General features: G+C 40.3%; 1 protein-coding gene across 9 annotated transcripts in view; it reads left to right on the forward strand.

Annotated features, from left to right (window-relative positions):
* Positions 1 to 17,275, forward strand: part of SUPT20H (SPT20 homolog, SAGA complex component) — a 991,190-nt gene that overhangs the window by 612,763 nt on the left and 361,152 nt on the right. For all 9 annotated transcript variants that reach the window (XM_044073324.1, XM_044073326.1, XM_044073328.1 and 6 more), the window contains one exon: positions 13,597 to 13,668. In XM_044073324.1, coding sequence (XP_043929259.1) covers positions 13,597 to 13,668 — 72 coding nt within the window. The remainder of the gene's footprint in view (positions 1 to 13,596; positions 13,669 to 17,275) is intronic.

The raw sequence follows: 17,275 nt of genomic DNA on the forward strand, positions 1-17,275 counted from the left end.
CACTTACAGTATGTTTGACACACACCCCCATGATGTCACTTGTATCCTAGTCTTGCACCCAGCTATTTATACTCTTACACTCTTGGGACCTGCCACAAACCCTGGGGAAAACTGGGATTCACTGTCCTTCACCCCATTTGCATAAGATTGCCTGCTAATGCATAGTTGCATGTCCCACACTGAGCTCCCCCCTTAGCAACCATTACTCACTGGCCAGGTTGTCTTCTGCCTCCCATTGACTTGCATGGCAGACTACTGCTTTTAGTTAGAATGCTTATTTTAGGTTTATTTTATTACCCCCCCCCCCGATCCCATTTGCGCACCGCTGGCCTATGCTTCAACGGACGTGATCGGCGGACATATCATAAAAGTTGTATTTTGTACATTTGGCATTGCTTGCAATGCCAGTGGCCTTCTACTGGCCGTTGGCATGCTTCCTTAATGCTATGCAGCCTTTATTTGAAGCTGTCATAGCTCTGTTTTGCAGTTTGTAGTACCGTACTCTGTTACTAACTGAGCACATTTCTGCATATTGCGCTAGTCCTGCACTCCCTAATTCCTGCTTCCTGGATAGCAAATTTACCTCATTTGCATGGTTTTCACCTGCAAATGGGGTGATTTGCATATCTGGGTTGGGGACGTGCAGCACTAGTGCTACAGCACTCGCGCACATACGTGGATAGCTCGGCCGCCATATTGGCAAAACTTTATCTAACACTAATCATGCATGCCGTGCAAGCTTTTGAGAGTCCGGGGGTTAGTCTATCTGTTGTTGCTTTGGAACGTGATGAAGCTTCTTTCTATTATCTGGCAAGTTAAGATTTTATGATTGATGCCTTGTTCTTTGCAATTGCTTTCTTTACTTCTTTATTAGTGAGGTCCATCTTTTCTATGTCTCACTTTGTGTCATTGATGTGCTGCTTGTGTTTTATTTCTCTTTCGTCAGATGAACATGTACTTTTATTAAAGAACCCTAAGAACAACCCAGCTAAGCAAATGTCTTCATAATTCTGTAAACCTACTATACTGGATACCCATGACATACATGCAGAGCATCTCATAATGACATACCAGCGTTCCATTTACATGGCTTCAGAATGCCAGTGATTTTTTTAAGTCTTGTTGGTGCGCTTTGGCCCGTAAAGTCAGTGTTGGCCAGAGTGCATCAGTAAAGACTTGAAAAGTGAAGCCCTTGGCACTTAGAAGCTTTAGGATAGTGCAGGAAATATGAAGAAACTTCTTCTGAGTCTTCTGCCCAATTACCCTTTTTGATGGGTTAAGCCTGAATGAGTCTGCACTTGTTTGAATTTTAGATCTCCTTTCTCATTTCTGTATTCACAAGTTGTCAGTGTCTGACTCTGTAGCCCCTGGTCTCCTGAGTAAAGAAATAATTTGCAGAAGGAATGCTTTGGCAAATTTCTGAGCAGGCACCCCCACCCACTTTTGTGTTTAAACATTGCCCTAATGTAATAAATCCAAGCCAGAAAAAAGGCCAGCACCCATATCGAATGCATGGAGCGCCCTCTAGTGCATATGTTAGTAATGCACAAATTATTAAGCACATTAAAAGAAAAATTCTAATGAAATATGTAATAAAATATCCTGACAGATATATTAACATGTGGAAAAAACACCCAATATAAAGCTGGACATTTGGGGTGGATGCTTCAAAAATGATCGTTCAAACCCGGAGGAAAAAGAGCCCCTAATTTGATGATCCACATTTTTTCTTTGTAAGTATCTCATGTAAAACATAAGAGTGTTTGTGCCTGTCCTTAATATGATCAATGACCATAAAACAAAAAATGCCCGTGGGGTGTTTAGAGATATGTTTATATAAAGAACTAGACCCCTTTTTTGTTCTTAATGTCACTAAGATATTCTCCTATCCTAACCTTAAAAGGACGGGAGGTTTGTCCAACATAAAATGCTCTACAATTGCACTGGGCCAAATAAATCACCCAAGGAGTACTGCAATTAACAAAGCATAACACATCATAAACTTGTGGACAATTATGTGTAGAGAAAGTCTGACATTTTAGAACCCTAGGGCAATAGGTACAATGACCACATGGGTAGCATCCAAATATGGAACCTCCAAATAAATTGGTTTGAGTAGAACAAGTATCCTTATTATGAACCCTCTTGTAGTGACTAAAAAGAGAACCCAAAGACTGCCCTTTCCAAAATGAATAGTAACACCGATCCCCTATATATTTATCCAAAATTTCATCCGATTTTAACAAATGCCAATGCTTACGAATGATGTTCATAAATCCTACAGTATTTCTCCCATAAGTTGTTGCCAATCTGAGCAAATCTGACTTAACAGAATCCCGAACCCGATAGGATAACAAATCAGTTCTGTCCTGCTGATTTGCAGAACGGTTGGCCCTTGTGATGTCACCCCCTAAGTAGCCCCTACTCTTAAACCTGGAAATAAGATCCCTTTTGTGATGGTGGTATGTGGAAGAACTGGAACAGATCCTTTTGACATGAAGGAATTGAGACTTGGGGATGTTCTTGATGACATGCTGAGGGTGGAAGCTGGTGGCATGTAAATAAGGTATTGAATTGAGGAAATTTTCTAAATATCTCACTCTCAAGAGTGTTGGTATCAGTTCTTTTTACCAAAACATCCAAAAATGTAATATCAGATCTAGAAAAAGTCAGCTTGAATTCAATACCCCATGTTCTGCCATTTAAATATTCTAAGAATTCTAAAAGGAATTCCTCATTAGCTCTCCACACCATCCAACAGTCATCAAGATACCTCCTTCATATGTCCATTTCATTGATATAAATGTTACGGCTGATGTCATATATCACCTGATCTTCCACATACACCATAAATAAATCTGCATAAATGGGGGCAAAGGAAGCCCCCATAGCGGTGCCCTGAATCTGCCAAAAGCACCTGTCCTTGAAAAAGAACACATTATGAATCAGGACTTGTTCAGTCATACAAACCAAAAGGGTATTAGAACCAGGCTTATAAATATTGGCCTTATCCAACCAGTATTGCAGGGCCAAAAGTCCTGCCTAATGCGGAATACTAGTATATAAGGAGGTAACATCCAAAGTACACAAGAGCCAATTAGATTCCAATTGGGTCTCAGAAATAATGGAAAGGAACTAAGTAGTATCCTGAATTCTGGAACGTATGTAAACCAAAAGTGGTTTTAAATACAATGTTAGAAATTCAGACAGAGGTTCTGTTAAGGAACCTCTACCTGAAACTATCGGTCTACCGGGGGGTCTTATGGGATTCTTTGTGAATTTTTGGCAAAAAATAGATGCATTGCCTACTAGGAAAATCCACCTTTAATTGATGACACACTTCATCAGTAATGATGCCCTCATCTTTGGCCAAATCTAAAAAGTTATCAATATCCATTTTGAATTCCCTAGTGGGATACACCTGAATTTCTTGATAACGATTGTTATTAGATAACTGCCGATAACCTTCAGCTTCATAGTTCCCCAGGTTCTGGATCACCACTGCTCCCCTTTTATCCACAGAAAGGACCCCAATTTCCTTGTTGTTAATTAATTTTTCCAAACATATTCTCTGATATTTATCCAAATTGTCCTTCAACCTGTCCTGTTTGTATAAATATAGATGTAAATCTTTAAGGACAGCATTTTTAATGTTTGTACAATTGGTTTCATATGTGGCCTGAACCTGGAGGGCCTGAAACGAAATTCCCTAGATTCAGAGGCACCATTATCTAAACCATGAAAAAAATATTTCAAATTCAAATTGTGGCAAAACTTAACCACATCCTCTGCGAAAAAATGTTCCCGAACAAAAAACCCAGGGACAAAGCTTAGTCCTTTATTCAATAAATCAACTTGTTGATCATCCAATGTCACAGAGGAAATGTTATGCACATTATTGATTTTGGATACTAAATCCTGGTCATCTGTTGAAGGATGTTCCCCAGCCCATCTGGGTTTGTGATGCTTCCTCCCCCCCTCGTCTCTGGGACTTATGCCTGAAGGGACCTTCCCAATAAAACTGGACTCTAGATTATTACTTTTGGAAATAGGGGAACACTAATGTGTGCTTCATCCCAGTCCGTATTGGAGGACGAATCCTCGCCAGATGGAGTAGATTCCCTACTCCTTTTTTTCTTCAATATAGATTTGGGCCGAGTAGCTCTCATTCTTTTTGATGCATCCATGGGCATGTCAAATTTGACCTAGGTCACATATCAAATGGCTTACCCCTATCATAATCACCAACATCCCTGGTAAAGTTCTTAACCTTTTTATCTTTTAAACCTAAATCCAAAGTGGACAACCCTTTGCCAAGTTTGCCAATGTTGTCTTTATAACAAGAAAGTGTAGAATACACCTCCACAGTTTTGCTGGTCAATGATACATTGACAATTTGTTCCTCAACCTTCCTCTCGTAAAAACTGCTCAAAAGATCTACAAAAGTCATAGAAACACATTGTTGGGCTTCCACCCATTGCATAAGAAGACATTCATCTGGTTCTGCCACCATGGGCTGTATCCTAACCCTAAGTCCTCTAGGAACTATTTTCCTACGTTGATAGGCCCTGAATAGTTTTAAATGCCAAACATTTTTACGAAGGGAAATGAGATCCTAAGTTTGGCAAAAGCCAAATTACAGTCCCGAGTAGGATCCAGGACACCAGGAACAGCATCACCCAAACCCGAGGCTAGGTCAAAAATGCCCAAGTCCAGCAAGTCTGAAGACAGACCATTAATAAGTGTTGCTAATTCCATTACTGACCAAAAATAAAATACCAAATACAAAAAAAATTTTTTATATATCACATGTGAGCAATATAAATTCAGCCCAAAATATATTCAACGGACCGATAGTTGGCCAATCAATATACCAATAGGTATAATTCATGTACCCAACCATAAGTATTACCTGACCCTAATTATCACCATTCTGGATAGGCGATATAACAAAACAACCTTTTTGTTACACATCCTGAACCATAGAAAAAAAGCTGTATAATATTAACTCACAAATATCAACAAACCTGGCCCCAATTGGATACCATTATAGCCAACAAGCTCAAAAACCTGTATAGAGCTTACAAAAAGCTCCATACTACGTAGCCAAAAAGGGGCCAAATACCAATATTCAAATCACCTAAGGTGGTGATAAAGAATATATATATATATTCTTTATATCTTTGGTCAGTATTGTAAAAAGCAAAAACAAAATAAGTATATTAGAAGAAGCTGAACCTGATGTCCTAGAAACCACTTTACATGTTTTAAAATGGATAAGTCATATACTAACCATGGTCCAGGAAATCAAATAAAACTAAATAGTCCCTTACAAATGTATGCCCAAATGAATTCTTGCATCACAAATGCCACCTAAAAGAGAAATAACTCAAACCCATAAAAGACAAAAGCCCAGAGATAAAGAGGGGGGAATAAGACTAACACACCCATATTCTGCCACCTACAAACCCTCACATATAGAGATATCCAAAATAGTACATATATTACCTATTAAATGCCATATAAGAGAGATAAGCTCTTATACCAACCAAACTTATCACATTTAGATTACTGTTCAACCCACAAACAACAATTGTTAAGGCCAGTATGAAAAAACAAACTTAAAAGTTGCCCAGCCAAAATACATATGTAAATGAGGCTAGTACCTAGATGTTATTTAAGGAATACACATATAAGACAATACAATTATAGTGAAATAGCCCCTACCCTGTCGTTTATAAAACTATAAAAATAATAATAATGGCAGTACATAAAAAGAGGAACTAAGAAATAACTTGGAAACACCTGACAAACCAGATTCAACAAATGTCTAAGTTTGTCGTAAAAATGATAACATTCAATATACAAATAATTACAAAACATGGTTGGAAACAAACTACAATCAACCAATATTTTGTACTTGCAAATACATAGTCCTCAGAAAATGTCCCGCCATATAAATGAAAAAGTCACTTCAACTCCTTGATTCCAAACGGTCACGAACTGCCGATACAAACCCAGATCAAACTGGGGACATCCAAACGAACAGTCAAAGCCTTGAAAAAACAAACAGCATCCCCAACTCAAAATTGGCCAAGTATCCACAATATTCAAGGGCGCTGCATGCTATTCGACCAAAATGAACAACGCCATACAGGAGAAGCCATCAGCTGGATATAAACAACTCCAATAAATCCAAAACGCATTCCTGCATGAATGGCATGTGCACGGCCAAAAACCAAAATGCAAGCCAGAAAAAAGGCCAGCACCCAACTCCTGTGACATAGGCAATCCCAATTAATTTTATTTCAAAGAAGAACAGCAAAAAACATAACCGTACACCAACATGGTTGTACCGGTTTCAGCAAACCTTCCTCAGCAACCAAACATGATGTAACAAGTAAAAATAAAACCTAACTTGCTCTCTTCTAATAAGTCAATTCATATCGAATGCATGGAGCGCCCTCTAGTGCATATGTTAGTAATGCACAAATTATTAAGCACATTAAAACAAAAATTCTAATGAAATATGTAATAAAATATCCTGACAGATATATTAACATGTGGGGAAAAAACCCAGTATAAAGCTGGACATTTGGGGTGGATGCTTCAAAAATGATCATTCAAACCCGGAGGAAAAAGAGCCCCTAATTTGATGATCCACATTTTTTCTTTGTAAGTAATCATCTCATGTAAAACATGAGTGTTTGTGCCTGTCCTTAATATGATCAATGACCATAAAACAAAAAATGCCCATGGGGTGTTTAGAGATATGTTAAGAACCAGACCCCTTTTTGTTCTTAATGTCACTAAGATGTTCTCCTATCCTAACCTTAAAAGGACAGGAGATTTGTCCAACATAAAATGCTCTACATCTATTTTTTTCCAAAAATTCACAAAGAATCCCATAAGACCGCCCAGTAGACCGATAGTTTCAGGTAGAGGTTCCTTAACAGAACCTCTGTCTGAATTTCTAACATTGTATTTAAAACCACTTTTGGTTTACATACGTTCCAGAATTCAGGATACTACTCAGTTCCTTTCCATTATTTCTGAGACCCAATTGGAATCTAATTGGCTCTTGTGTACTTTGGATGTCACCTCCTTATATACTAGTATTCCGCATTGGGCAGGACTTTTGGCCCTGCAATACTGGTTGGATAAGGCCAATATCTATTTATAGCCTGGTTTTAATACCCTTTTGGTTTGTATGACTGAACAAGTCCTGATTCATAATGTGTTCTTTTTCAAGGACAGGTGCTTTTGGCAGATTCAGGGCACCGCTAGGGGGCTTCCTTTGCCCCCATTTATGCAGATTTATTTATGGTGTATGTGGAAGATTAGGTGATATATGACATCAGCCATAACATTTATATCAATGAAATGGACATATGGAGGAGGTATCTTGATGACTGTTGGATGGTGTGGAGAGCTAATGAGGAATTCCTTTTAGAATTCTTAGAATATTTAAATGGCAATATATGGGGTATTGAATTCAAGCTGATTTTTTCTAGATCTGATGTTACATTTTTGGATGTTTTGGTAAAAAGAACTGATACCAATACTCTTGAGAGTGAGATATTTAGAAAATGTCCTCAATTCAATACCTTATTACATGCCACTAGTTTCCACCCCCCAGCATGTCATCAAGAACATCCCCAAGTCTCAATTCCTTCGTGTCAAAAGGATCTGTTCCAGTTCTTCCACATACGACCATCACAAAAGGGATCTTATTTCTAGGTTTAAGAGTAGGGGCTACTTAAGGGGTGACATCACAAGGGCCAACTGTTTTACGAATCAGCAGGACAGAACTGATTTGTTATCCTATCGGGTTCGGGATTCTGTTAAGTCAGATTTGCTCCGATTGGCAACAACTTATGGGAGAAATACTGTAGGATTTATGAATATCATTTGTAAGCATTGGCATTTGTTAAAATCGGACGAAATTTTGGATAAATATATAGAGGATCGGTGTTACTATTCTTTTCGGAAAGGGCGGTCTTTGGGTTCTCTTTTTAGTCATTACAAGAGGGTTCATAATAAGGATACTTGTTCAACTACTCAAACCAATTTATTTGGAGGTTCCATATTTGGATGCTACCCATGTGGTCATTGTACCTATTGCCCTAGGGTTCTAAAATGTCAGACTTTCTGTACACATAATTGTCCACAAGTTTATGATGTGTTATGCTTTGCTAATTGCAGTACTCCTTGGGTGATTTATTTGGCCCAGTGCAATTGTAGAGCATTTAATGTTGGACAAACCTCCCGTCCTTTTAAGGTTAGGATAGGAGAACATCTTAGTGACATTAAGAACAAAAAAAGGGGTCTAGTTCTTTATATAAACATGTCTCTCAACACCCCACGGGCATTTTTTGTTTTATGGTCATTGATCATATTAAGGACAGGCACAAACACTCTCATGTTTTACATGAGATGCTTACTTACAAAGAAAAAATGTGGATCATCAAATTAGGGGCCCTCTTTCCTCTGGGTTTGAACGATCATTTTTGAAGCGTCCACCCCAAATGTCCAGCTTTATATTGGGTTTTTTTTCCACATGTTAATATATCTGTCAGGATATTTTATTACGTATTTCATTAGAATTTTGTTTTAATGTGCTTAATAATTTGTGCATTACTAACATATGCACTAGAGGGCGCTCCATGCATTCGATATGAATTTACTTATTAGAAGAGAGCATGTTAGGTTTTATTTTTACTTGTTACATCATGTTTGGTTGCTGAGGATGGTTTGCCGAAACCGGTACAACCATGTTGGTGTACGGTTATGTTTTTTGCTATTCTTCTTTGAAATAAAATAAATTGGGGTTGCCTATGTCACAGGAGTTGGGTGCTGGCCTTTTTTCTGGCTTGGATTTTGGTTTTTGGCCGTGCACATGCCATTCTTGCGGGAATGCGTTTTGGATCTAATGTAATAAATACCACAAAGCCAGAAGAACCAAGTCCACATGCAGAAAAAAAGTATAAACTCTGTAATAGCACTCTAGCGCCTCAGCTGTGATAGCCTTCAAGGAGTAAAAACATGAAGACACATACATATTATATAGAACTGATACACTCAGAAGATATCAGTTAAACAGTTATACAGCTAATTAATCAAATGAAAACCTTATAATTACAGTCAACAATCAGACTATTAAGATTTCATTAGCAGAGTTCCAGTTCTGTGTTTCCAGTTTTCATGTAAAATTGCCTTGTAGCGAGTGCTTCCCCTAGAGGCTGTGGCTGCACCATGTCTCCAAAAATTGCTGGAAATAATTCTGGCACCACATAACATGTAGGTCCTTAAGTATAAAGTAAGAGATAGATGCTGGTTGCCATCTGTTAGACATTACCATGTACAGTAGTCTTTCACAGCAGACCACATGATTTGATACGTACTTCGGCTTCTTTGGTGAGAATACAGTGCAGGGTGTTGAGGCTTTTGTGCCTAGTGGTTGCCACAGTCTTCCTGATGTCACTGCACTTGTGCGAATGCAAGTACTTTATATGTGTGAGATGTCAGCAGTTGTAGAACTGCAACATGCTAATGAATCTTCCTCCTCCCTTACAGCTAGTGGATTCACCCAATGCCTCCCCTTCCTGTAGAACATGTGTCCCATTTGTTCTCAAGTTTGGTGTTGGAGAGCAGGTGAGGTTTTAGTTCTTTTGCAGTCCCTCCTCCTGAGTAGGTGGCTTTTAGATTCAGCAGTGACTGCCTGGGAGAGGAATGCAGGCTTCAACACATGCCTGTCTCACTGATACAGAGGTACTGTTACTGCTTTAACAGAGCAGTCTGATTTGCCTCTTCTATGAGTGATTATTCTCTCACCAGTAAGTTTTGTTAGTGTGAAGGGCCTAGCTTCCTTCCTCCCACCAGAATGGGTGAGCTAAAATCTGCCACACAAGCCCAAACTCCCCCACATGGCGCCTCCAGTACCCATGCCACTAACTGAACACAGGTCACCTAAAGGTTACCTTAGTCTTAGTCAGGGTTTTATCCTACTGTGCCTGTGGCATCATGCTTATGAATTGTATTGTGTTGTTAAACCCCCCTGTTGTCAGGTTGATGAGTGGTGGCTAGCTCCCATCAGCCTGTTTGTGTACATTTGTTTACTGCATCTCAACTCGTCACAGCTTTTGATGAGATGCTACACTGGCAGACAACTTATGGTCCTCCTTTGAGAGAGGACTTCCTGTTAACTAGTTAGGGCTATAAGCTGTCTTCCTGAGCTTGGAAAACAAAACTCTGGCAGACAACCAGTGTGACATGTATGTACGCAAGCCATGAATCACAACATGTACCTCCTGTGCAGGACAGTGGTGTTTGTCTGGCACTGAACTATAGCCAAGGGACATCACTGGTAATTGTTTCACATTTCAGGGGAAATTAAGCTGGCATACTGTGTGAACTGTGAGTCCAGTCCAGTATTTGAACTGTGGATTCAGAAGCCATGCTTTGTACATGTCTTCAAAAGTGAGGTAGTCCAGCGATCAGTCTCTGTGCCCTTCTGGCATCTGCAGTCCTCTCTACTTCTGTGTGGTGTGACATAATAGTAGGAAGATGGCACCAGATTCTTTCTCATGCAGTGGCACAGGAGATTTCTTGATGTTTTCCCATTATTCCTGCTTAATTTGTATCTTATTATAAAAGAAAAGACAGATGAAAACTCATTGTAAGCACTAAAGTGAAGCTAAGAAACAAGAGATTTCAAACCCTTAGGCCCCTTGGTGTACAGCAGAGGTCCCTGGTCCTATTTAAGGATGTCCCCAGTAATTGGAGCAGCAGCCAGTTCAACCTTATATCCTGACTCCTGGTGTTGACCCCTGATGCTAACAGATCCCCTAGTTGGAATTTTAGAGCTTGAGGCCACTAGAAGGCCTGATTGGCAGACCTTTGCCTTCAAGTTAAAGCAGTTCTCAGTTTGGGGCAGAGTAGTACTATGCAGTGCCCCCTGTTGGAGGGCTTGCAGGTGCTCCTTATTTATGTCTGCCATCTGTTTGATTTGGGCTTCTGTTATTCCACAATCGGTCACTTAACTTGTTCCATAAAGGTGCACTGCATTTGCATCCTCCTTTGAAGAATCCCTCCTCTCTGTGGGACTTCCATCCTCCTTTAGGGAGGTGCTGTTGGAAATGCAGTTTTCTCTGCATCATGTGCAACGGAGTCTTTGATTCAACTGCAGTTGCTTAATCTCTGCTTAAGTATCTGTGACAGTCCTACTCTTTGGATTTAAAAGTAGATCTAGATTTTCCTTTACTCTGGGGTCAAGGGTAGTAGAGTCAAAGAAAACACTGTTGGAGTAAGGAAATTGTTTTTCTAGGCTAAAAGTGCATTTGTTTTCTTTAAGCCGAGTGCACTGTGAATGCACTGCAAACATGCACATTTGAGAAGCTGAATTTCGTTTTTCTAACAGTTTTAGTACACAGTACTCTGTACAAGTTACATTTTTAATGTATGCATGCTATACATTTTAGATGCTACAAGATTCACAGCAGCCGTTTTTTGTGAAATAGATTTACATTTAGTTAAGCTTAGCAAAGCTTTTTCAAACGTCCCCATTATTAGAACTCTAGGTACGAAATCGAACTTCAGGTAAAAGGTACATTTCAAGTAACATTTATCGAGTTTCTTGTTTTGAAAGATTTCTTTGCATTTTTTGAAAGTAAGGTATAACCCTTTTGGAATTTTAATTTTCACTTTACAATAACCCATATAGTCCGAATCTGATATTTTAGGCAACAGATTGACTGTTTACCACATGGACAAAGCATCCAGTGCTGTTGTACCGTACTGTAAAGCTGTGTCCACACAGACAGACATCAAGAGCTGCTGTTCCTAACTGTAATGGTAGCATTATAACCACATAGACAAACATCCAGTGCTGTTGTACCTCACTGAACTGGCTATGCTTTGACTACATGGACAAACATCAATATTGGTGAACCTTGCTGAAATGGCTATGCTATGACCACACAGACAGACATCAAGAGCTGCTGTTCCTAACTGTAATGGTAGCATTATAACCACATAGACAAACATCCAGTGCTGTTGTACCTCACTGAACTGGCTATGCTTTGACTACATGGACAAACATCAATACTGGTGAACCTTGCTGAAATGGCTATGCTATGACCACATGGACAGATGTCAAGAGCTGCTGTACCTCACTGTAATGATTATGCTCTGACCACATAGGCAGACATCCCCAGCCATTGTGCTCTGTCTTATGACTATGCTGTGACCACAAAGACACACATCCACTGATGCTGCACCTCAGTGTGATGGCTGTGTACCTCACTGTGATGGTTTTGCTGTGACCACATGAACGAACAAACAGTGCTGCTCTGCCTCACTGTATTGTCTATGCAGTGACCTCAGTGGCAGGCATCCAGAGCTGCTGCTCTTCACTCTTATGAGGATGCTGTGACCACGTAAACAGACATCCAGAGCTGTTTCACCTCACTGTGATGGCTGTATTCTGACTACATGAGCAAATAGCCAATGCTGTTGTACCTCTCTGTAATAGTAATAGCCATGCTGTGACCACATGGAAGTATGGCCACTGCTGTTGTACCTCACTTCCATGGTTATGCTGTGATCACTGTGCTGTGACCACCTGGACATAAATAGTGCTGTTGTACCTTACTACAATGGCTGTGCTGCAACCACATGGACAGACTCAATGCTGTTGTGTCTCACTGCAGTGACAATGCTGTGATTACATATACAGGCATACAGTGCTGCTTTACCTCACTGTAATGGCTGTGCTGTGAGCACATGGACAGACATCCATTGCTGTTATACCTAACTGATGGCTGGGTTGTGACCACATGGACAGACATAATGCTATTGTATGTCACTGTAATGGCTGTACTATGACTACTTGGAAAGATGTCCATTGCTGTTCCATGAAACTGAAATGACTATGCTGTAACCACATGGACAGACAGTGTGATTGTATCTTATTGCAATGACCAAGCTGTGATGACATGAGTAGACATCTAGTGCTGTTGTACCACACTGCAGTGATTATACTGTGATGACATGGACATACATCTTGTGCTGTTGCACCTCAGTGTAATGGCTGTTATCTGACACCATGGACAGTCATAGTCCTGTTGTACCTCATTGTAGTGGCTGTGCCATGACCATATGGACAGACATCCAGTGCCGTTATACCTTGCTGTAATTTCTGCTGTGACCACATAGACTAGTACCGAGTGTCCCTTACATTAGTTAAACACATAATATGTTAGCTGTCATAACATAAGTGATGCAAAAACAATTGAACTTTGATGCTTCTGTTTTATAACACACTACTTCAAGCATGTAAACGTGTTTCATATGAGTCCAAAACATAGAACTGCTTATATCTTTATAAAACAAAATAACTTTTTGCATTTTTGAATGCTGTGCCACATACAACATATACTTATGAACTCCTATGTTTGTATTATTTCTTTAAAGTAATGAAGAATTTCAGATGTGGTTGAGCATTTAAGGCACAATTTAAAATGCACTTAGTTGGTAAAAGATAGTTTTCAGATTAAAAAAATGCATTTACCTTCATTTTTTTTAATTCCTTTCTAGGTGGAAAAGTATGCTACAGTGGAAAAACCTATCAAAGCAGATGATGCCTTGACATCTGTCTGGCCCGCACATGTGAGTAATTCTGTCCCTTAACTCCCCACCACCCAACACAAACACACACACATGCGCACTCACACACACACATGCGCACTCACACACACACATGCGCACTCACACACACACACGCGCGCACACACACACACACACACACACACACACACACACACACACACACACACACACACACACACACACGTACACGGCTTGTAAACGTAAATCTTTTTGTTGGTGAGGACTACTAGTAAAAGCCCTTGCACCTCCTTCCAGTGTCTATCATTTGTCCTGATTTTTAAGCAGTCAAAGATTTTGAAAGGGTAATGCTGTTCACTTGGTGCTGCTCCAGTATCAGTTAACATGTACCCAATACAACTGCATTATAACGCATAATAGCTTAACTACTCTTCCCTGGTACAAAAGGCATTTTTTTATTTTACATTTTCCATGTGTGATTTGTCTGTTAGTAATTTTGGCTTGCTTTTGCAGTTTCATTTCCTTTAAAAGTACTTTCTTTTGAAAAACATGGTAAATACTAAATGTGGAGATTTATTGCCTTATAATATTATATGCGAGCCTTTCTGCTTGCTGAAGGTAAATTGTTGCTTAGAACATTCGTATGGAATTTTAGAAATGTGTCTTGTTGCACTATATAAACTGTTGATTGTGAACACTAATAGTTAATTGCTGGAACAGAGAGACCTAAGCACTTTTGCAACTCTCATGTATATGTATGTGTATATATACACATATATATGCATATACATATATTTTATATATATATATATATATATGTATGTATATATATATATGTGTGTGTATGTATATATATGTATGTATATGTGTGTATATATATGTACTTCTCCATTTTCCTTGTTTGGTCAGGGGGAAGTTTCTTTACTCACCAGTGAGAGTGGGGAGTACTGAGCTGCCTGTTTGTCCTCAGAGGAGTGGTTTAAGTCAGTAACTTGTAGTTCATTGGCCATTTTGGGTCATTTCCTGCCTTTTCCAGCCCCCTGCTATAAAGCACGCTTTGGCGGGCTTTTCCAGCTGTAGAGAACTCAGCACAGCTCCTCGTGGTGTCCAGCAGAGTTCCTAGAGCAGCAGAGACCAAAAAGACAAACTTTCCAGATTTTAAGTATTCTTCTTGGCTTTTTCGACCTTTTGTGACTTTCGACCACTGTTTCTGCTTATTTTCTCGAAGTATTACCTGTTTTTACTGTTTTTACAAGCTCAAACTGTTTACTGCACTTGCTAGTTTAAGTTTTGCTTAAAAGTTAAACTACAGGCTAATACACTCAAGTGTACTAGCTTTTGATAGCATTTAGTCGAAAAGTACAGCATATATTGTGTTTTCTGCCTATCTGTGTAAAAAAACTTGTAAAAAACAAAAAAAATATATCCTTGTTTTCCATACTTTCCTAGCTAGTGTTCCAGTGATCAGATTTTGCTGATCCCTGGGCTTTGTCTTGGTTCCTGTACTTCTCCATTTTCCTTGTTTGGTCAGGGGGAAATTTCTTTACTCACCAGTGAGAGTGGGGAGTACTGAGCTGCCTGTTTGTCCTCAGAGGAGTGGTTTAAGTCAGTAACTTGTAGTTCATTGGCCATTTTGGGTAATTTCCTGCTTTTTCCAGCCCCCTGCTATAAAGCACACTTGGCGCGCTTTATCGCGGAGTTGCCACAGGAGCACACAAGAGCAGCGGCGGTTAATCAAGGTTAAACTATTCAGGCTACCTAAAGTTCACTCTTCATTTTTTCCCTAAAAACAGCTCTTCTTGAACTGTACTGCCTATCTAACCAGCCTATTCTCTAACTAAAAAGTTCAGCTCTACTTGATTCCTAAGTAGACTATTCTCCATCTGTAAAGCCTAGCACTTGCTCCTAAAGTACTTTTTACTCTGATATAGCACTTTTATTATACATAGTACCCCACCGGCCAAAAAACACCACATCCCCCGAAGTTCTTTCTTTCAAACTCATCTACATAAAGTTTTTGCCTATTCCTTCTAGCATGGCGAGGGACCAGTTGCTAGTGTCCTCTCCTGCTCAGCTGGTGAATCTGGGAATATTGAGGCAATGTTACAATTGCCTCATGTACACTGACAAACCCACTCCTTCTCCCACAAAACACAAATACATGCGAGAGATGCAAATATATAGCCAAACTGGAGGCTGAGCTCTCTCAACATAGGACTGGCAAGACCAGACAGGAGGAGAAGGTAACCACACACACCACAAACCCAGTCTCACATAGCACTATCATAACTTCAAATCATACACATAAACACACAAAGACATACTCGGAGGCTCTGATCAAAAACCTACCAAAACAGCAGAGGCCACCAAAGCAGACACCCAAACAACTGCCTCCACAGGGCACAGCACATGCAACACATAGACCACAGAGTCAGTGTGCCAAACAGTCACAGCCCTTAAGGCCAAACACAGTGCCAGACACACTCGTCATTGGTGACTCCATAGTCAGACACACTGATGTCCCGCTCACCAGATTGAGTAAGGAGAAGGTCACAGTAAGCTGCTTATCGGGCGCTAGAATCTGCCACATAACGCAAGCACTCAGGTCACTCAACTGCAGGTACAAGTATGACTCAGTCATTGTCCATGCTGGTGTGAATGACCTGAGACGTACCTCCCTGGACTACATGAAAAGAGACATAGAGGAGCTGTCTGATTATGTAGCCCAGGCAGGTATGACCCTGACCTTGAGCAGTATCCTACCTTCACCAAGAATGATGCCACAATACGAAGACAAGATGATCAGCTTTAATAATTGGCTTAAACTATGGTGTCATTCAAAGGGGATCCAATGTCTGTCTGCCTGGGATGACATGCTGGACAAGCCACGCTGCTTCGCAAGGGACGGCTTGCACCTGTCACCCCTGGGCTTCCGGATTTTGGCAAAGGCATTTGCCGCCCCCATTGTGCCTTTTTTAGGCAGGGCTCAAATTCTAAACCTACCACCCTAGAACACAAAAAAGAAAAAAAAACTAAGGGTAATGCTGCTCAATGCCAGAAGTCTCAACCTCAAGATGCACGCACTCGAAGCCCTTCTCAGTATGGAGAACATCGATGTCTGTGCTGTGACTGAAACCTGGTTCAAGGCTCCTGAGAGCACCCCGGCAATATCAGGTTTTACCTCATATCATGCATTCCGGCCCCAAAATCCGGACAACACCAAGAAAGGAGGGGGGGTGTCCATATTCATCAAGGACACCCTCACCTCAAGGTTGGTGGCAACGCACGATGCATCAGAAACCATCCAGGTGCAATTAACCGTAGGCAAGACTGCTCTGCAGTTTGTAGCCTGTTACAGGCCACCCTCTCAAACTCAGGAACCTCACACAGCTTTCCTGAAAACACTGGAGGGGATAAATATATCCCCAAACACCATCATACTGGGTGATTTCAACTATCCAAATATAGACTGGGATCACTACTCAAGCCCCAACACTCTAGCCCAAAGGTTCCTAGAGTTCATAAACTCAAATGCCATGGAACAACTAGTCACCATCCCCACAAGAGGAGAAAACATACTGGATCTCATCATCACAAACATGGGGTCACAATGTTCAACACCGGAGGTATACCCATCATTGGTGAAAAA

The sequence above is a fragment of the Protopterus annectens genome, chromosome 5.part1, assembly GCF_019279795.1.
Source record: "Protopterus annectens isolate FY-2018-M chromosome 5.part1, PAN1.0, whole genome shotgun sequence".
Taxonomy (NCBI): domain Eukaryota; kingdom Metazoa; phylum Chordata; order Ceratodontiformes; family Protopteridae; genus Protopterus; species Protopterus annectens.